Source organism: Sinocyclocheilus grahami, unplaced genomic scaffold, assembly GCF_001515645.1.
Source record: "Sinocyclocheilus grahami isolate Dianchi unplaced genomic scaffold, SAMN03320097.WGS_v1.1 scaffold228.1, whole genome shotgun sequence".
NCBI lineage: Eukaryota > Metazoa > Chordata > Actinopteri > Cypriniformes > Cyprinidae > Sinocyclocheilus > Sinocyclocheilus grahami.
Genome location: NW_015505407.1, coordinates 246,189 through 269,382, shown reverse-complemented (window position 1 = coordinate 269,382; position 23,194 = coordinate 246,189). Strand labels below are relative to the sequence as shown.

The following is a 23,194-nucleotide window of genomic DNA, read 5'->3' as shown; positions in this document are numbered from 1 at the left end:
TAACAGTAATTTACTTTCAAATGCCCCAATTGCTGAAGGGTCTGCACAACGTTTTAGTACAATTTCAAGTTCCATTGTTCAAAATACCTGTAGTAGCACAGCAGTGCATACCTGTTTACATTTAATTACGGTGGACTAGATTAGACTGTAATACAAATAGTTGAGTTTGCCAGGTGCATGCAACATTTATGACAGGTTTTCATGAAAGTGTTGGTCAGTTTGTCTGCTTGACAATCCCATTTTGCACTGCAACAAGAAAACTGAAGTGAGATAAACCAACTGAGAAATTTTTATTTTTAGTTAAAACAGATGTTGTCAAAGTTTTCCTTTGGGGACATAATTTGAAGTTGGAAAAAGGTCATAAATTGCAATATATTGCAGAATATCGCAATATATTTAAAATCGCAATATTATTGTATCGTGACAATATCGTATCGTGAGGCCTCTGGTGATTCCCACCCTAATTTAAGACCTGATGCACGAATCCAATATGTGACCCTGGACCACAAAATCAGTCTCAAGTCGCTGGGGTATATTTGTAGCAATAGCCAAAAATACATTGTATGGGTCAAAATAATCGATTTTTCTTTTATGCCAAAAATCATTAGGATATTAAGTAAAGATCATGTTCCGTGAAGATATTTTGTAAATTTCCTACTGTAAATATATTAAAACTTAATTTTTGATTAGTAATATGCATTGCTAAGAACTTAATTTGGACAACTTTAAAGGCGATTTTCTGAGTTATTAGATTTTTTTTGCACCCTCAGATTCCAGATTTTCAACATCAATGGAAAGTTTATTTATTCAGCTTTCAGATGATGTATAATTCTCAATTTTGAAAAATTGATACTTAAGACTGGTTTTGTGGTCCAGGGTCACATATAATGATACACAACTGATTTCTTTCTCAGCATTTCTCAAGGAGATGCGAAAGAGGATTCAGTTCGGTGTTCGCGCACTGTCTGAAACACGCTTCTCTGCATGTATGCGCTTCATGTGTGTACAGCTGTGCGCATAGAAAACAGTGTGTGAGTAACGAATCAAGTTGTATTTCGCTGGAATGGTTTTAAATCACTTGAGTGTGTAAACATGTACAAATTATAAAATTTCACTCTATTATGGTTACATTTTGCAATTAATCCATGGATCACATGCCTATGGTTCATACGGATCACGGATCAACTACGATCCGTTCAACCCCTATTAATCAGAAATTATAATATTCTATAACATTGTAACAATGGAGAAGACAAGACACTTTAAAAATAAAAAATTCTTAAAAAAAACAACACTCATGGTGGGATGCTCCAAAATAGCATGAGATGCGATACAAAATGCAACGACCAAAGACTTTCGTCTGAATGTGGATGGCTGCAGGAGCGACGCTTTAAAGTTGGCTTTTATGAAGAATTTTGCCACAAAAAATATCCAAAAATACACCTACATAAATATATAATCAAAAATGTACATAAATTAAACATCAAAGATCAAATAGTCAGTTGTTGGACCAATCCAAAAAGCTCTAATGTCACTTAATGACTGAAATGATGAAACAATGATAGAAATTGTATCAGAGCAGATGGCATGCTCAAACACATCCCCAAAGCTCGCTGTTAAGAGAGTGACACTACGGCACCACCCTCTCATGTATAAAACTAGGCCTACAACTTGACTGCCTAAGAATAGCTTAACACACATAAAAGTGGGTTTAGTGTCCTACATCAAGCTGCCTGGAGTAACACACGGTTGATTCTCCAAACACACGGAGAAAAAAAAAATGACAAAAAAGAAGAAAGGATGACAGAAAATAGAGTCCTCTTCTATAAACAGAACTTTCATATCTAAAGACGAGTTCTTCAACTGGATGCACTGATTCAATTACGTAGCAAGGAAATGGGAGCAGCTGATACGCTTATGTGATCTTTAAATAGCATCCCACCTCTGCGCGTCGAGGCTCGCTCATGTGCTTACGTTTGGGCAGAGACAGCTGCCGATGGCTGAGAGAAAAATTGTTACATGCACTGGAGGTCAGCAGAGAGTTTTGATTTCACAAACTTTTGCGAAGTGCGGGGGAAGGCAGTATCTACGGTGAACTTCCAACCTACCAATGCAAGCCAAACGCAATCTTACTGTAATTTCAAAAATCACTCTAAAAGTTGGCCTACCTCTCCAGCTGAGACCTCAACCAGAACGGAAGATCTCCATTGAGGGAACTATGAAGCAAGACCTGTATTTCCTACCTCCAGACAGCATATCACACCCCTGGCTCCCTTCAGAATGACTGGACGGTGCTGTACGTTCCCATTCCGAACCGCTTGTACGTCACTGCCACGCCTGCCCCAGAAAAGCTTCGCTCACCCCAGAGACATGTGGCCCACTTTCCAAGGAGCCCAAAACACTGGTCCAAACCAAACTTCAGACTTCCTCTCACTCCGTCTTCTACAATGCCTGAGAAACTAATGGCACACATAAACATTGTCCGAGTCATGCTCCACGGAAAGGATGTCAAATCAATCCTTGATTCCTAATCAAATTCGGTTTTATAGAGTTGGAGAAAAAGCACTCTCCATTTCCTGCCACTGTAGTAGGATCTTGTGACTGAATCCTGATAACTGCATTTGGTGGCTAATTCAGTGAATTTGTGGCTAATTCTTATAAATTAGTATGATCTGATTTGTATGTTTTCACATGATCTTCATATGGCACACTGACTGTTAGGTGTAGGGGTGGACTTTCATGCTTACATTTTTTTTTCCCCCAAATTTTTTTTACATTTTTGTATGAATCACTAACAAATTCATACAAAAACACCACCTCATAAAATAGTAACATTTTAAAATAGTTAACTGCGATCAGGCCCATATTAACCAAATTTGGCGTGTTACTATGGTTTAGCTCTTGCTGGTAGATGTCACAACTACATCACCTGGCTGAAAAGAGATTTTTGCCAGGTATAGTATGCTTAAATAAGTACAGTAAAATAAACTAAAATACTATTTATCGACACCTTTTACAAAACGGCCTAATATGAAATCAAAATAAACAACTGAAATTAAATATTAACCCAATTACTCACTTATTCATTACGCGTGACTGAGGCCAGAAGATATAAGCAGTTAAAAGCTACATTTTGAGTTTTGGGTTCAATTCCACGCAGATTTGGATGTAAATGAGATCCACCTCCTCACATGAATTAGATTTCACAAAGATCAAGTTGGTCATAAATGTAAATGGCCTACCCCAGATAACCATTTTATATTGTATGGTCATTATTACAAGAAACATTAAACGCAGTAACCCCGAAATCACTTTATTCTCTGTATAAAACCAGAGTTTCATTATGCTGCAGATATTTCACAATCAGTGTGAGAGTACTACTAGTCAATGAGGTGTGAAACAGGCTGTCCTAACAGAAGTAAAAAAATAAATAATTAAATAGATCAATAAGAAATCATTTTGCATGCATAGACAATACACGTTCACATGAGCCACCAATCAAAAGTCCAATCAACTAAAACCACCTCATGTCTTCAACATCTACACATATCTCTGAAGTAGTAACCATTTAGATTTACTATGGAAAGCACCGGAATTAGATTTCACAAAGATCAAGTTGGTCATAAATGTAAATGGCCTACCCCAGATAACCATTTTATATTGTATGGTCATTATTACAAGAAACATTAAACGCAGTAACCCCGAAATCACTTTATTCTCTGTATAAAACCAGAGTTTCATTATGCTGCAGATATTTCACAATCAGTGTGAGAGTACTACTAGTCAATGAGGTGTGAAACAGGCTGTCCTAACAGAAGTAAAAAATAAATAATTAAATAAATCAATAATAAATCATTTTGCATGCATAGACAATACACGTTCACATGAGCCACCAATCAAAAGTCCAATCAACTAAAACCACCTCATGTCTTCAACATCTACACATATCTCTGAAGTAGTAACCATTTAGATTTACTATGGAAAGCACCATGTGACTAAAATAGGTAATTATAATCATGCTCCTGGCTAAATTCTGCAATATCGCAACAGTGACAGGACTTGTGAACTTTTCAACCTGTAATGCATATCATAGGTGAGTCAGTGAATATTGTATAGTGAGATAACCTTGGTAGGTAACATGGTCAGATGGATCAAAGTAAGGCTGAAGCCCCATGACTTCATTAGTAGTTCATGCAATGTACTCATGTAGGCCTATAAGAATTTAACTTACACGTAGGCTACTGTATGTACAGAAATGCCATTTTTGGGTGCTTGCGTTTACTTTTGTAAATCGTTTAAATGACAACTGTAGTTTGCTAAGTGCCATTGTAGTTGTATAACAATAATAACAATGTAGCTGAAAACAACTTAAAATCCAAAGATCAATATTGGCACTGTAATGTCTGTGATTTTCAAATTTTAAAAGTCGCAACCAAATAGGATTGAATATCTGCTGACAGCATGGAGCTCACATTTAACTACACCAAAATGGAGAAAAAATAATAATAAATGACAGATTTGTCATGTAAGTATTGTCATTTAAAGTAATTCCTGTTGGGAATTGATAGTAACAGAACACTGCCATCCAGTGGAACTCTAGAAAAGTCCCAATGGAGGTGTTTTTGCATTTTATTTATATTTTCCCTTTTTCTTTTCTGCTTTTGAACACTTCTTTGTCTTGTGCAAATGTGAATTAGAAAAGAACCAAGTGAATTATCCATTTTGCCTGTGGATGTGACGTATCATTTTGTCTTACAAATAACATATAATAATATAATGTGACTAAAATAGGTAATTATAATCATGCTCCTGGCTAAATTCTGCAATATCGCAACAGTGACAGGACTTGTGAACTTTTCAACCTGTAATGCATATCATAGGTGAGTCAGTGAATATTGTATAGTGAGATAACCTTGGTAGGTAACATGGTCAGATGGATCAAAGTAAGGCTGAAGCCCCATGACTTCATTAGTAGTTCATGCAATGTACTCATGTAGGCCTATAAGAATTTAACTTACACGTAGGCTACTGTATGTACAGAAATGCCATTTTTGGGTGCTTGCGTTTACTTTTGTAAATCGTTTAAATGACAACTGTAGTTTGCTAAGTGCCATTGTAGTTGTATAACAATAATAACAATGTAGCTGAAAACAACTTAAAATCCAAAGATCAATATTGGCACTGTAATGTCGGTGATTTTCAGATTTTAAAAGTCGCAACCAAATAGGATTGAATATCTGCTGACAGCATGGAGCTCACATTTAACTACACCAAAATGGAGAAAAAATAATAATAAATGACAGATTTGTCATGTAAGAATTGTCATTTAAAGTAATTCCTGTTGGGAATTGATAGTAACAGAATACTGCCACCCAGTGGAACTCTAGAAAAGTCCCAATGGAGGTGTTTTTGCATTTTATTTATATTTTCCCTTTTTCTTTTCTGCTTTTGAACACTTCTTTGTCTTGTGCAAATGTGAATTAGAAACGTAGAGAAAGAAAGTAAGAAGGATGATGTGTTCATGACAATTATACTATTTATAGATATAGACTACAGTACAATAAGTGAACAATTGTGATATGCTAGAATATGTTAGAATATAGAATGTCGAAATACAGTAAATGTAGGGAAACCCCTGTGCCATATCACTTATGTTTAAGGGAGCTTTCCTGATACATTTCTTACAAATAAGATGTTTAATTTTGCAATAATTCTGGAAGACCATTTTGATTATTTCCCCCTTTAAATTCTTCTGTATTATAAGCATTTTTAATACTTCTGATTCAGTTCATTGGAATGTCAAACTCCCACAATTGCTTATCTAGAGCCACGTCAGGTGAGGAAAGTTTTACATAAAATTGACAAATTTTGCATAACTTCATTTGGTAACCAAGACACACGAATGTGTAACCTTTTTTGCAAAGTCATGCATGATCATTTTTATAATTTACAGTTACTATAATGTTCTGGAACGTGTGTTTAGTTGACAACTGTCTACCACACAGCATGTATGGTTACTGTAGTGTAAGAGCAGCAACATAACATATATCCCTGATGCAGGACGATTATTTGACGTAATGTAGCTTATGAATGCACCTATAGTTCTCTAAAACTGATATGAGATACAAAGATATGAGGGCAAAATGCCCCTAATGGGTTTTTGTCATACACGGCATAGTTTAGCAATATCACACGAGCAAGAGTGCTGTTTTTTTCCCCCTGAATATCTTCATGATTTCAAATGTGATATTGATTTTATACAACAGTTCATTAAAGGTATAAAGCTTTACAAACGTACACCTTTGTGAAGAGTCCATATTGGTACCTTAAATGTGCAAAGTACTCGAGACCGGTCTTAAGACCATTTTTTGATTTCAGTCTTGACCTCATTTGTACTCTGTCCCTTCTTGGTCTCAGACTAAAAGGGCTCTGGATTTTATTAGCAGAAATGTACTTCTATGAGATCTTGTTTTTATATCATAACATAAGCAATATCACAAGAGCAAGAGAGCTGTTTTCCCGAATATGAGCATGATTGCAAAACGTGATCTAAATGTTCAACAAAGAAAGAAGTTAATATTAAGTGAATTACATTTTAGACACAATTGTAATTACTATTATTATCTTTTTTTCTGCAAGGAAAGTAGTTCCAAACAAATCCATAGCAGAGCTGTTGTGTGTTTCCGAGCAACACACAGCAGTGTTTCATTACTAAATAAATCAGCTGCTTTGAATGAATCATTTGAATAAATTATTCCGTGACTCACTCAAGAGATTCGCCACCAACTAGCCTACTGGCGGTTTTAGTCTGATATTCACAATCACATTCATTTTATTTTTCCATCATATTTCTATATTCAAAATATTATTTTAAAAACATTGATCTCAATAATATTTCTGCAGTTGTAACTGTACCAATTCAGATGCAGCTTCTGTGCCGCCTCTGCAGTGCAAAGATGAATTCTGTTATTAGTGATTTCATTTGACTGGTAACAGCTCTATATAGTGTCTTATTATTCTAATTGTATTTATTGATTAAATATCAGATATTTTTAGGCAGTAAATGTGGATCTTTCAGATGAATTTTAGAATTGCTGGTTCATTTGTTTTGATCTTGTCTTGGTCTCGGTTTAGGTGGTCTTGACCCCAAGGACAGCTTTGTACCTTTTTTTACTCAGAATGTAATGTGTTTAGACACAATACTGCCAATTTTTCCTGTTTTGCTCAAGCCAACGAAAACAGCTCCAAACAATGCCACAGCAGAACTGTTATGAATCAAAGTTTTTGAATGAATCAAGTGAGTCGATTATTCAGCCCCCCCACCACCACCACCACCACCACACACACACACACACACACACACACACACCCCCACACCCCCACACACACACACACACACACACACACACACACACACACACACACACACACACACACACAGAGACGTCCATTTCTAAGGTCTGAGAATAATGTGATCTCTAGGTCAATTTCAGGTTTAAAACATCATTGACCCAAAAATTCTTCACCATGAAATATCTCAAATCTATTCCAGATGCTGTATCCCCCTTGCACCTGCTGCCCCCCATACTCCATACCCCTGAGTCTGTGCTGGAAAGACCACAAAACACCACACAGATGACATTTTAATACATGGGGAGGGGAATTCTTTACATTCTTAAATTTTTTATTTAGAGATCTGTAACATGTTCTGTTCTTCGACACTTCTGTCACTGCAATAAATGACTGATTGAATTGAACGTTATTTAAATTATTTCTGCCAATAAGAGAAAATGAGATGTTAAACACAAGCAATAGAAGCTAAACAAATGTGTCTTGGGCACCAAAGCTAAAGCACCAATGCATAATTATTGATATTAAACGCTAGGGGGCGCTGGTTTATAATCTGAGTAATTTATTAAAGACATTACTGATCTGAACTGTCAGAGCCTAATATATAATGGGACAACTGAACCGCGTCTAATTTCCCAAGGGGCTGATTCTGTGTGTCTAAAAATAATTAAATAAATCAACATTAGCACTGGTAAAATATTTCAAACGATTGCTTAGTTGATTGTGTGTGCCATAAAAATTACTGAACTAAGGTGGAACATTAAAAGCAAATTCACATGAAGGCATTTTTTTATTAAGGCCTATTTTATGAATCTTTCAAATGTACAGCATACAGCTGTCATATTTACACATTTACATTTAGCAGACGCTTTTATCCAAAGCGACTTACAAATGAGGACAATAAAAGCAGTCAAAACTAATAAAAGAGCAACAATATGTAAGTCTCGGTTAGCCTAACGCAGTACATGTAGCAAGGTGTGTATATAAATATATATAAATTATATTATACACATTGTAGCGAAGGCTACCTTGAAAGATAACAAGGGCTTGGTTTTGAAGGGAATAGCAGTGTACCAGATGTGTCGGTCAGAACACGACAGAGAGGGAAGTGATGAACTTGAACTGGTTTAATTTGACAAGTAGGTAAATATACATCAGAGGGGGGAGCAAACCATAAACTTGCGCCTTAAACAATGCCCACTTGAATGCGGAACAGCTTCCAGCTACGGTGGAAGAAGAAACAGTGAGTCAATTGGACCTGCAGAGGTTGAATCCAGAGAGATTAAATGGGTCCAAGAAAGGAACAGTCAGTTTGAAGCCTTTAGGAGTGGTGGCGAGTGACTGAAAGAGATGCGGGGCACGAGAGGCACATGTACATCGCAGATATTGAGTAATGTCCTGACTTTAGATGAGTTTGTGCTGTGTCTTGATCAGATGGGAGTGTAACACATGAATTGTGCTGGTATTTGGTGTGGTTTGATTCTTATAAGACGCACAATATACACTCGCTCTGTGGCTGTAATCAATGCTATTTCTCTTCCCCAGTACCAGTGCCACTGACGAACTGATATCTGCTGCAGCTGAATGCGGGGCACGAGAGGCACATGTACATCGCAGATATTGAGTAATGTCCTGACTTTAGATGAGTTTGTGCTGTGTCTTGATCAGATGGGAGTGTAACACATGAATTGTGCTGGTATTTGGTGTGGTTTGATTCTTATAAGACGCACAATATACACTCGCTCTGTGGCTGTAATCAATGCTATTTCTCTTCCCCAGTACCAGTGCCACTGACGAACTGATATCTGCTGCAGCTGATGCAATATGCGATCGCTCCGTGCCGAGTTGCTTCACTTCCGATCTCTTCTTCTCCTTATGTTTTTTTTTTACGGCGGTTGGCATCCAGCATATTGGTGCATTACCGCCACCTTCTGCTCCGGAGTGTGGATCAGAAAATAGGTTTACAGACTAAATCACCCATTCGCCCACCTTTATCCCGACACATACATACCTACACACGCACACCTTATCCCTGCCCTGCTTTATAATAACATTAACAACAATAATAATAATAATACTTTACCTTCCTCACTATTCCTTTAACTCTTCACATCCTATAAAAAAACCCCAGTTACTCTTAAAAAGTTTATAAGAATTCTGGTCTGTGCCCTATGCTCTGTGCTCAATAATCCCTTTTAATGTAATATCCTGAACCCCCATCTCCCTTAGCTCATTCCTCATCACCTCTCTCTGTGCTCCAAACCTGTTGCATCTCAAGACCACACGCTCTACTGACTCCTCTTCCTGACAACCCTCACACAGTCTAGTATCATGCCTCCCTATCAATTTAAGTGTATGTATATATATATATATATGTATATATATATATATATATATATATGGGTCCTGTAGCTCATTTTACATAATGATTACAACATTTGTCAAAAGTTTTTTATTTAATGAAAAATTAGTCTTATTAAATGAACTATTATTTATAAGCTTCCCCCCCGTGATCGGAGAAATGACAAACAAGCGCTACTCTACACTGCTCAAAACTCGCGTTTGAATCATCAGTGGCAAATCCTTTGAATGAAAACGTACTTACAGTCTGTGAGAACTGTTCTGGAACAGTGTTGTAAATACAACTTAACCACTGATTTCTAGTCGTGTCCTCTTTTGGAAGGCCAAACAAAGTAGTTTCACTTTCACAACGAAACACAGCGTCACACACGGCGGTCTAGAGTGAGTGGTGGCGGGCGGCTAGACTGAGGAACGGCCGGCGGATTCGACGAAGGAGCGTCCGGCGGGCTTGCGGCAACCACATGTGATGACCCCGGGCTGGACTCCGCTTCGTCCATTGTGAAAGCCGATCCGGCGATCCACAGCGCGAAGTTGATGTATTTCCTCAGCGACCAGCACGGATCAGCTCTAGGCATGACGAAGCGGATATCGTCCTCTTTTGGAAGGCCAAACAAAGTAGTTTCGCTTTCACAACAAAACACACAGCACCTTCACGACATGGCGGCAGCAACAATACTACAGCGAGAATAAAAGTTACACCTTCTTTCTTTACGTGAACATTTGGGCGGCGTTATGCAAATCTTCCCACATCGTGACGTAGACATGTGGAGGCGTGTTAGAACGAGTCGTTATAGGTAGGCGTGGTTGACTCTTAACTAGGAATGTAACGAGTCACTCAACTCACGATTCGATTCGATTCACGGTTTTGATTTCAAGATTCGATTCAGGTTTTTTTTTTTTTTACAAAATGAGATTTAAGACAAATTATAAATTAAATGTGTCCTTTTATTATTGCTTGGACAAAATGCTGCATGTTTCTTTGTGAAATTGAAATATAACACTATAATAATATACTAATATAGCACTTGTATATTATTGCTCTTTTGTTAGTTTTGAGTGCTTCTGTTGTATTCTAATCTAAATTACATTGTATAATTTCGAAATTTGAAGCAAAAACAGCATGGTTTGACTTCAGTTTTGTGAAACTATACATAAAAAATATCTGCATGAAACAGAAACAGCAGACGAGCTGAATGAGACGCAGGTTCACTCTCTGCCAGCAGGTGGCGCTTAAAGCGTTTCCTTGGTTTCCGCTGTAAACAAAGCAGCTTTAATATGCATTATACAGAGGCAAGATGAAAAGAAGAAATACCATCAATACCAATAAGACAGTAAGTTCCCCTCAGACATACATTCATATAAACTCCTATCCCTAATTGAATTGGATTTGTTTAGCATCTCAACCGATTTGAATCGTCACATATTTGAATCGATTTTCAACCGGCTCGCAGTTAATCGTTACATCCCTACTCTTAACTTTTATAAAGAATATCTCTTTGGATTTGAGACTTTAGTCTTTGTGACTTTACAGATCTTCTTTATGCACCAAGAGCTTGTAACACTCCAAAGAGAAAGGAAAAATTGAAATCGCATCATATGACCACTTTAATTGAGCACATGAGTAAGGTGACGGAAATGGTTACAAAAATCTAATAGCTAATATGAGCTAATATGTAATCAAATATGTAATATTTTTAAGTGAAGCACAGTACAATCTATTTAAAACAAATCTAGGAAATGGACAAATATTAATTACAAATATTGATTGATAAAACTGACAAAATGAAATGTAAAACATCACAAATAATAAGCCATGAAAAGAAAATAATAAATGACAGAACATAGTGACCAGGAGTCCTTTTTAGAGCTTGATAGCCTCTGGTCACTATAAGCTTCAACTGTATGGTAGAGAGCAGCATGAACATTCTTTAAAATGTCTTTTTTTGACTTCCACAGAAGGAAGTGTCATATGGGTTTGAAACAACATGAGGGTTAGTAATGATGACAAAATCTTAATTTTATTCCTTCAAGACAGCTACTCATAAATTAGCCTGCTGATATGTTTGTATAGTGCTGCAATAGTGATTTATTGATACTCAATTAAATATTTAATTTACTTAAAACCCTAAAGCACAGGGCTAAAAAAAAAAAAAAGGACAGATATTTCACCCAGACAGCACATATTGATGGAAAGGTAGTTATCGGCAAGGGAAGTCTGTGGATAGGAAGAAAGGTTTGTTTGCTTGTTTGGGTTGTGAAGGAAACAGCTACTTCCTTTTGTAGACACACTTACAAGTAAGCAAGAAAAGTGAAAGGGGTTGATTGAGGCCAGAGCCTCAGTACATAAACACTGTCTTTGACAAATGTCCCAAATGCTTTGGAATGATAAATTGGCTCCTGCTTCCCAATAGGGACTGTCAAAGGTAGATCTGATTAAGTGTATCTCTTAGACACAGCTCACACAATGTACTGTAGGGACAAGAGACTGGTGTGAAGTCTAAAATTAACCTTTTTTTCTCATCTGCCAAAATGACAGCTTGAAAATGAGAACTTAATTTATTTTAACATTCAGAGTTCTGAATGATCATATGAGTTCTGCTACAATCTGAATGCTCGTGACAATTTACTTATCCATCACAATATCCACAAAAACATTAATTGTTTTCAACATTAATAATAATAATATGGAGCTTTGGTAAGCATAAGAGGCTGCTTTTGAACAGTTTGTGCATTGACAGTATGTATGTATTAGTATTATAATACATAGACTGACTGTTCAACAGATACAGGGACTCACAGGAGAGGACTGAAAGGGTGACAGATAAAGAGAGATTAAATTTTAGACTATAATTCTCCAGACACACATTTTACACCATCTATTTAAGAGCAATATTAATATTTAATAAAATGTATTGTTTCACAAACCCAAAGATGCTTTATGCCAGGAAACAAGTGGAGAACTGAACAAAAATAAAGAATATCAAAAAGAGACAAACTACAAATGACTATACTTACGGTAATTTGTTAAATTGTTAATAATTCCTTCTCTAACATAAGAAATGGTAAACTTCGAAATAAAAAGCTCCTTCATAAGCATCATAATTTGACGGGAAAAAAAACAAAAACAAATCTTTGATAAAACACTTAATAAACTGAATTTTGTTTCTTTTTAAATTTGCAATATACCTAACTTTGTATGTTCAAAGCAAAGCATCAAAGATAAACTGTAGCCTATTAATGTTATTTTCCTCTTCTCTCTGTACATTCCTATTAATTAAACAGCTACATGCTGCTTATTTAACAGTCTGGCACACATACAACAGTCTAGGTATGTAACTAGCCATTGATCCCTCTTGAGGGTAATTATATGTGCCAGTTTCCATTATTGACCGCTGTCTACTTCATATCGCTTCCTCTGATTTACCTCTGATGTGCCTCTGTTACTTTCCTGACATTCTCTTCACTCTGAATGCGATGGAAATTGGGATGGAATGTGTAAAGTAAAGGCATCCTGTTTTTCGAGCGGGACAAAGATGGCTGTTGGCGGCATAGCAGACACTGAGCTCAAGGGAGAGATGGACGCTGCCATTGTTTCAAATATGACTGTTGTTGGGTCATAAACCTTGTGACCTTGTCAAAGTAATGTAGTACTGTGTGTTCAAAAGGATTGCATTTCAGGTAAAATTAAGCTCTTAATGTAATATTTCACAAAAAAGACAATTCTGTAATCATTTACTCACCCTAGCTGCAGTTAAGCGTCATAAAAAGATAATAAAATGGCTCATAGTTTGTGCTGTGCGAAAAGACTTTTGATGCCATTTGATCGTTCAGGCCTTTTGATGGTGTGAGGAACCGACCGAAATGAAATTTGTTATTCGCTGATAATTTTTCCATTCAGTAACTCGAGAACTAAATCAGTCCAAGCGTCATAAAAAGATAATAAAATGGCTCATAGTTTGTGCTGTGCGAAAAGACTTTTGATGCCATTTGATGCCTTTTGATGGTGTGAGGAACCGACCGAAATGAAATTTGTTATTCGCTGATAATTTTTCCATTCAGTAACTCGAGAACTAAATCAGTCCGGTTCATGAATGAATCATTCAGGCTGGTTTTGTGAACAAATCAAAGGATTCATTAAAAAGAATCGACTCAAATAAATCATTTGCGAGTTGGATCAACTTGCAGTGAATAACAACTTTCAGATCTTGGAGTTTGGAAACTAGCCTTATGTGCACTGTTGGCCTATATAATCTGTCATGACAGGAAAATGGAAACCATCAAGACTGTTGTTGTTCTGACATTGCTTTTGTCTACACTGTTTCTTTCCCATGCGCCTGCAAGCTTCCTGCTTAATTCACCTGCTCTACAAGAGTTCATATCACAACAACATGTCAATGTGTTCAAACTAATTACTTTTCAACCATGTACACACCCTTTGAGTCTTCATGCCAAGGTGCTTTGTCAACCAAGGAATAGGCATTGATCCAGGGCAATTATACAAACCTATGTATGCAAGAGATTATGCCAAGGATGTTTTAACATGAAGTGTAATTGTGGGCTATTGCTTTATTTTTTAACATAATCTGGTAATGTTCAGTTCCTATCAGTGACACAGACAAGACAACAGCAGGGTGACAGTTGGATGTACTTGAGAAGGACACAAAATTAGGGTCAGCAATAATACTTATTTTAAGATGAATTTATTAGGATTCTTTGTTAATAACAAATCAAAGTGATATCATCTAACATATTCAGAGTATGTGAAAATAAATATGGAATACATCAATTTCATCATAATGATATAAACTTTGTAACAAAACCATATTGTTTATATACAATACAGGAATCTTTCTCTACAAAATTCTTAATGATTAAACATACACACACACACACACACACACACACATATATATATAATAGTACAACAGCCAAAAGTAATCTTAAAGTGCATGCTTATTGCGTACTCTAGGCCTACACTGTTCCAGTGCTATTCATTAAATAGGAAAGTTCTCCAGCTTTTTTGGCAAGATTAAATCTATTTTCCATCTTAAGGTCATAACAACAGATTGCAACAACACAACTGTCTTCATCACTTATGAATACATAATGCTAGGTAAAGCTGGATTGATATGAAAAACAAGGGCACAGTCCATACAAAGTGATCATCCTTATGCTATATTTCCTGAAACACCCCATTACTATTGTATTGTACTGCACTATGCCAGCTTTAAAGGGGTCATATGATGCTTTTGTTACTGAAACCACGCCTTCTTTCTTTGCGTGCACATTTGGGCGGCATTATGCAAATATTTCCACATAGTGAGGTAGATATGTGGGGGCGTGTTAGAACGAGCCATTTTAGGGGGGCGTGGCAGAGTCTTAACTTTGATAAAGAATATCTCTTTGGTTTTGAGACTTTAGTCTTTGCAACTTCAGGGATCTTATCTATGCACAATCAGCTTGTAACACTACAAAGAGAAAGGAAAACTTGAAATCGCATCATATGACCCCTTTAAAGGTCAGAGAACACTTGCTTTAAAGTACTGAGACTTGCTACTGCCAATACATCCACAGACATACTGCTGTGAGCATGTAAAAAATACTGCTGCAGCACATACATATAACGCATATGAAATAGCCCCCATATATAACATACATGAAATCACCCCATAGCAGATCTATACAGGTGGAGCTGGGGAAGGTGAAGGGTTTCTGATACATGCTGCAATTGCTACAGCAAGCACTAGCCGAGTATTGGAATGTTGAGCAGCAAGCTCATTGGCTGCTGATATGAAAAGAACCAATCAGCTACGCCATGAGGATAATGATGTCATTATGTCAGATTGTGTTAGAATGTATCGGACTGTTTTTTTAAACAGAAAAATAAAACTAATAGATGAAGGTTGGCTCCAATGGTGCCAAAAATACTAGAAGTACTGCAGTTTCTTCCTATCTGTGCTCTTCCAACCAACATTTCATTAGCACTTCACCTGTCTCTTTTATCTCGAACTGTTCAAACTTGGTGTTTTGGACTAGTTACGATCCTGTCAGGTAGCTCTAGCATAGCCACTTAGCTAATGTCCTGTTTGCACTACAGGACAGTCGCTAACACCTAACCCTCATTTGTGCTCTCCCAGTGGACAGGTCTGATTTGCCCTTAACTCACAAATATCTCCTTTACGTCTCACAAGCCTTCATCTCTCCCATTCTGTCTTAAACATGCAACAAAGGCTCCGTTTCCACAGGACTGTCCTTGAGGAACACTGCCTTCAGATCGCAGCCCATGCATGTTCTGCTACCCTTGGTTTCACAAGGGTCAACTTTTGTTCAAGTGCTCACTCTTCCATCTCTCCCAGGTAAGAACTTCATCTGTATCCAGGTTTACTGGCCTTGGATGCCTTTCCCATTGCTCTGGCCCTAGCCCTAACCAGCTTCCTGAAAAGTCAGATGGATTTGTTGTAAGTAATGGTGTTAATGATGACACATTCACAGAATAAGGTGTGTAAACATGAATTTCGTGACTTGTGTAATGTGGCCTTACCTGAGGAAGGTTATGACGTCTGACTGAGCCCCAAGGGAGGAAGACTTCCCTAAAACCAGAACTCCTGGACTGGCATTTTCTGAGTTATTTAGGGCAGTCACATGATCTGATTTGGGTTGCTCCTGTTTTTCAGGCACAGGTTCAGATGGGTGCACCAGCATGATGGCAGGGTTTTCAGAGCTTGGAGAAATATGCACAAAATTAGTCCCAAAAACATCTTGGCTATAAATGCATCAAAATAAACACTGCATTGTTTTAGATGGCTGCTATAATGGCTAATAAATCTATTTAAAAATAATTCAGTAAGTGTTGGTGAAGCACCTTCAAACAGCTAGATTTCAAGCTCGGATGAAGAAATGATCTATTGCTACTTTCGTTTCATCATGTCTTTATAAACAGCATATAATGAAGGATTTGGTGATGCCACACCACTGCTCATTACAGGTACAGCTAAGCTACCTTTTAGAAAAGTAGTAGTTGTACTACACTACAAACAACTAACAAATCATAGCTAACTATAACATGTTTGGTTGCGCTACACTGCTACTTGTTGGGAAAAACTAACTTTTTAATGTACAAAAAAAAAGTATTTTGAAAAGCTGAAAATGCTTTTGAAAATCTAGCAACATTAGCAGCATTGCCCGTTCACACCGATGAACAATATAGACGGAATCAATTTCAGAGCGCCTTTTTCCAGCTGATGAATGATTAAAAACGTTGACACCAGCTAACCAGGCTGAGAGACCAGCTAAGACCAGTTAACAGCAGGTTTGAGCTGTTTTTCTCAGCAATTAATAGGAAAGCAATTCAGTTTTTGTGGAAAAATCCAATATATCTGCACTCTTAAAAATAAAGGTGCTTCACGATGCCATAGAAGAACCTTTTTGTCTAAATGGTTCCATAAAGAACCTTTAACATCTGAAGAACCTTTCTGTTTCACAAAAGGTTCTTTGTGGTGAAAGAAGGTTCTTCAGATTACAAAAAGGTAAGAAAGAGATGGTTCTTTAAAGAACCTTTGACTGAATGGTTCTTTGTGGAACCAAAAATGGTTCTTCTATGGCATCACTTGAAGAACCTTTTGAAGCACCTTTATTTTTAAGAGTGTGGTTGTCATAACAACAAATTACAACAACACAACTGCATTGTTTATGAATACATAACAGTGATTAAAAGCTGATAATAGATAAGACTGCCTCAATGACTTGCATCCTGTCATAATGACAAATGTTCTTTTTTTCTTGTGGGATCAAATAGCGGTCATAGCCTGAAAGCTATTAGCTAAAACTCTGACTCATTAGATGAAACTCTCTCCGTCTTAGTATTAATTCAAAAACATTCTTCTGTCATATAGTCTGGATTCTCCAACTGTGTTTGTCTGGTATCACCTCACGCCCTCATGATATCTCCACACCCTTACATTAAAAATAGCCTTCTTAAGAAGAATACCAATGACTGCCACTTCCCACAAATTTGCGTAAAGCTGTCACTTGATCGGTAACGTGTGAGATGAGAGATGAGGCTCACCTGTAGTGACAGAATACATTGCATGTCCGATCTGCAGGACTGGCACAGAAGCAGCGGCCTGTAGACCTGCGCCGGCGAGCCAACGGACTGCCCAATCCATACACAGTGGTCTTACTGCGAAGAAGAGGAGACACCCAGAAAGCATCCAGTCATTGATTAACTCATCAGAAAGGGCATCACAGGAATAAACCACAATGGGACTTTGTACTTTTTAACTTTACGAATGAGAATTACAACCAGTGCCAAAAGTATTCTAGATAAACAGCAATAAAATGCACAATAACTCAAAAAATAATCTTTTTGAACTATAAAAGCACTCTCATTGAAGTCACAAATGTACACTGATTTACTTAAATGGAAACAGATTTGCTGAATATGTCCTTAATGTTTTCTTTCAGCCTCAATTGGCTTTGGTTTACTTGCATAGTTTACGCATGTTAGCCCATATATGGGTGAACACTCACCTTGGTGTGTTCACCCAGATGATGTCCAGATGGCAGAAATAGTGGCATTCTGAATCCAGCTGGTTGTTGCAGGAGCAGCGTTTGCTCCTGACCCTATGGGTTGCAGATGAGTCACTCGGGTCAGTCTGGGGCACTAGAGGCAACCCCCAGCCTGCAGACAAGAGATATATTGCGGTCCATAAAACTTCCTGTAATCACTCTGGGCCAAAACGCTCCAGCAGAGACTATATGACTGAGTCTCAGAGAAATGATGAGCCTCATACACCACATGTTATTATTATACTTTTATGATTTTGATTTATCACCTCATTCTAGTCCCACTTCTCTCCGCTATCTTATGTCATAACAAACAAGGTCTCAGATGTTTGATCTTAATGAGTTATCAATTTTGGCTTTAATTGTCAAACAAAATTAGAACAAAATTAATTTGAGCCCTTGACTGTGTCCACATATTGTTAGACAGATGTTTAAAATGATAACCAGGGTTATCAAACTGTAGTCGTTTTTATGAAGTTTAAAGTGAGTTTAAATGAATCAAAATAAAATTACAAATGTTTTATCTCAAGCTTGAGAATGAAGGCACAGTTAAAAAAGTATTTAAAATCTCAAACTTATAATCAAGTAAAACTAAAATCGTAATTCTAAAATAGTAATTTAGTATTTCTATTTATCAATCTATCTATATCATATTTATAGTAAAATAAATTATTGTTAAATATAGAAAATAATACAAAAAAAACATGAAATAAATCCAATAAATCTAATACACACACACACAAATGTTTTACCTTCAAGAAGAGTTGTGCACAAGGTACAAATGAAGATCAGAGTAGTTCTAGATTCCATGTTGCATGTATGTTTCAATAGAAAGAAGTGCAGATGTTCACCTAAGCAATCCCAATAGATCTCTGAGCTGCAGGTGCTTGTCTAATGTTGAACCGTCCTGTTTGGCCACACTTATAGCTGGTGATATGCACCACCCCCCACTAGGCTGGCTGTTATGGGTGGTAGTTGCACAACTCCAGCTTGTCTTCACAGGGTCACTGGATTGTTTGTGAGGAAGAGATCCGGGCTCCCAAACAATGATGATCAAGACTAAAGAAAAAAACCTAATCTTTCTTGCCTGGAATTTAACAATGCGAATCTAAATCTACTAAATGTGACTTGGGGTTGGGAAGAACATTGCTGTGGAGGGCCAGCAGGAAAAGAGGAGGCACAAGAGGATATCAGCAGATTTGCTGCTTTGCATGAATTCTGTTACATGGACTTTGCAGGGAAAGAGAGGGTCCTGTGGAAAGAAGAACATTCTGAAGGGCAGCTCCTGTCTATGAGGTCCAAGTGTGGGTGGACAGTGTAGAAAGAAGCTTCCTGTGCCCTCTGGCCACTATTTGTTTCTGATTATACAAATTAGTCACAGATATGAAATCATAATTCAAAATTGATTTGATTATTTTGTGTTGCTACATACAGGGCCAGCATAAACCAGTTCATTTCCTTTTGATATTATTAAAGAGCTGTTGGGGTACTTTTGATAAAATATGTAACATTTACGCATCGTCTTATATTAAACTGTGTCATAAATCATTCACTTAATGCCACCACTTATGTTATTTATGATATTTCACTAATCTAAAATCTAATCAAATTTTTTTTTATGTTTCTGGAAATCTGAAAAGATAATTATAAATAACTAGAGTTATTTACAATAGATAACTAAAACTAAAACCATACTTTAAATAAAGCTAACTGAAATAAAATATCTAATAAAAAATCTAAACCTATTAAATTGAAATTTTATTTTATTTTGTTGCTAATTAAGGATACATTTCTCATTTTCATAACTAACAAAAAATACAAAGACACAACAAAATTACAATTTTAACTTAAAAGTGTGAAATATAAAAATAAAATGCCTAAATGCAAAGTAAATGTAAGGTTTCTTATTTTTAAGTTAGATTTTTACATAATTTAAATAAAAATATTTTAAATGTATACTATATATTTACTAAAATCACTATTAAAGGTGCATATTAAAAAACAAATACTAATAAAAACAATAAAAATGACAAAAAGACACATTTTAACAAAAATTTAAATGAAAATAAAAAAATATACAAATAAAAACAAGTTAAAAGTCTTATAAAAACTGCAATAGTATCTCCACGATACCAACATAAAACTGACAATGATATATAAAAATAATAATGTTCAGTAAGGATCACTACCAGGGAATGTATGGTCTGATAAAATTAAAAGGGGGGTACAATGCCGTTTCATGCATTCAGAGTTGTTTACACTGTTAAAGAGTTGGATTCTCATGCTAAGCATGGACAAAGTTTTAAAAAACAATTTGGACGTATTTCTGTGCCAAAAATCTTACTTCCGGGTTCGTACAAGTTTCTGAGAGTTTTTTTCGATCGTGGCTCTTCATGACGTAAACTAGGGTGGAACTCCTAATATGGGCATTTCTCCCAGAAGAGCGCGCACGCATTGACCAGAACGAGAGCAAGATCGCGCCCATCAACGCGCTTCATCCAGCGGCAGCGCTGCACGGGACTCGCTCGGGAAGAATGTCTCCAAAGGAGTGTGTTTTTGGTCAAAGGAAACGATAACTTTGTTCAGCTTCCTAAAGAACCCAGCGTTTGTACAGTTTGTTTTTCCGGAGCAGCAACAGAGATTCACAAGTGTGTTTGTTGACGAACGTTTTATAAACAAGGCCCAGTTCGACGCTGGATTTGCACATCGTTTGATACTGAAAGATGGAGCGGTCCCAGCTATAAAAGATCCCGGTCATGATTCAGAACCGCAGACGGTAAGTGAAATGCATCAAATGTCTGTTTTGTTGGCATTCGGCGCCCAAGTGCTCGTCACTCTTTAGCTCCGCCCACAGCGCGCCTCCAGGAGCTGCTTTTTCGGGAGAGAATTGTAAAGCTGTATCTTTATTTCATAAACATGATCAAACTAAAGACTTTTTACACTGTTAAAGAGTTGGATTCTCATGCTAAGCTTCAAAAAACTATTTTGGACGTATTTGGACGCCAAAAATCTTACTTCCGGGTTTCAGAGAGTTTTTTAGATCGTGGCTCTTCATGACGTAAACTAGGGTGGAACTCCTAATATGGGCATTTCTCCCAGAAGAGCGCGCACGCATTGACCAGAACGAGAGCGAGATCGCGCCCATCAACGCGCTTCATCCAGCGGCAGCGCTGCACGGGACTCGCTCGGGAAGAATGTCTCCAAAGGAGTGTGTTTTTGGTCAAAGGAAACGATAACTTTGTTCAGCTTCCTAAAGAACCCAGCGTTTGTACAGTTTGTTTTTCCGGAGCAGCAACAGAGATTCACAAGTGTGTTTGTTGACGAACGTTTTATAAACAAGGCCCAGTTCGACGCTGGATTTGCACATCGTTTGATACTGAAAGATGGAGCGGTCCCAGCTATAAAAGATCCCGGTCATGATTCAGAACCGCAGACGGTAAGTGAAATGCATCAAATGTCTGTTTTGTTGGCATTCGGCGCCCAAGTGCTCGTCACTCTTTAGCTCCGCCCACAGCGCGCCTCCAGGAGCTGCTTTTTCGGGAGAGAATTGTAAAGCTGTATCTTTATTTCATAAACATGATCAAACTAAAGACTTTTTGGAGATATGAAGGATGCAGTATGACTCTATAGGTACTCAAGATTAACATGAGATTGGGTGAAACTGTTTGTGTTATGCCCCCTTTAAATAATTTTTTTTAATGTGCATAAAAATAGAATGCACTGTAAGACAAATGCATAAATGCAAAATAAATGAACAGTTTAATAAAATAAAATGTAATAAAACTCTATAAAACGATCACTATTAAAGGTACATTCCATTGTATGAGTGACCATAAATGCTGTGTGCCTCTGCACTGTCAAAGGAATCAACCTCACAGGAACTGAAGAGGAGCAATGTTCATCAGTACATGAGCAATGTTGGGTTTCCGTGATGGATTGCCATGACCCGTGCAAAGATAAGAAACACGGGCACAGCCTCGCAGGTATTGGCCTGAGTTTGCAAATGCAGCCCCCTAGCGTGGGATGTGCACACAGTGTCCATTCACAGACTTTCCAGCACAAGAGTCAGCAGCAGCTTCTGTGGGTGATGCAAATGCATCATAACATAATCTCACCACATACTTTGATTAGCATGTTTTATCAATTGCATCGTAAAACACAGATGAGAGTTTGCTAAAGCACTTCGTGCTGATAGGAATATTAATATGGAAATCTTATTGAATTACTAATCAGTGCTGGGCATAGAGATTGCATACATCATCCCACACTCAGACGGAAAGATTTTATGCACTGCAAATATTTCAAATTGTGAAGGACAGGACGCTTTAAATCACATTTATAGTTGACAGTCGTTAAAATGGTCTTGAAAACTTGGTTAACTTTTTGCCATCCATATATATATATACATACATACATACATACATATATATATATATATATTTTTTGTGCTATTTATGAGCAAAAAATTAGCTTTAGCAGACATTTGGCAGAAATGTTCTTCTCTGAGCTGCCAAATCCTATCTTCTGCAGATGGATGAAAGAATGTGTGACACTGTGGAGGAAGTCGCTGCAGAGTGATAGAACACATTACTCTGCATTCCACAGACAGAGGAAATGTGCTCATCCCTCCAAAATCCTATCATGTTCTTTCCAGTCTCTTCCTTCAGAGTTTGTAGATCAGAAAGCTGCTCCGAGCAGGGGAGGGGAGTGAACTCTTAATAATGGACAGTTGTTAAATTTTTAGCTACTTTACCCTCCTTGAAGAATGCTAAACACAGAATATGAACATTTTTCTTATAACAAATTTTAGTGCACAGATTTTTGGAATTCTTTATTCTGATTGGTCAGTCGCGTATTCTGCAGTCCAAATTTTTTTTTAATTCTTTTGAATATATATATATATATATATATATATATA

At 37.1% G+C, this 23,194-nt stretch overlaps 1 protein-coding gene across 1 annotated transcript; it reads right to left on the bottom strand.

Moving 5' to 3' along the window:
- Positions 1-15,593: 15,593 nt before the first annotated feature.
- LOC107597135 (endothelin-2-like) lies at positions 15,594-19,230 on the bottom strand. Its single transcript, XM_016288079.1, has 5 exons — positions 19,029-19,230; positions 18,241-18,391; positions 17,777-17,890; positions 16,253-16,432; positions 15,594-16,146 (listed from the first exon to the last, which is right to left on the bottom strand). The coding sequence occupies exons 1-5, from the start codon at positions 19,084-19,086 to the stop codon at positions 16,077-16,079; spliced, it is 573 nt and encodes a 190-aa protein (XP_016143565.1). The 5' UTR covers positions 19,087-19,230; the 3' UTR covers positions 15,594-16,076.
- Between the last annotated feature and the right edge of the window lie 3,964 nt (positions 19,231-23,194).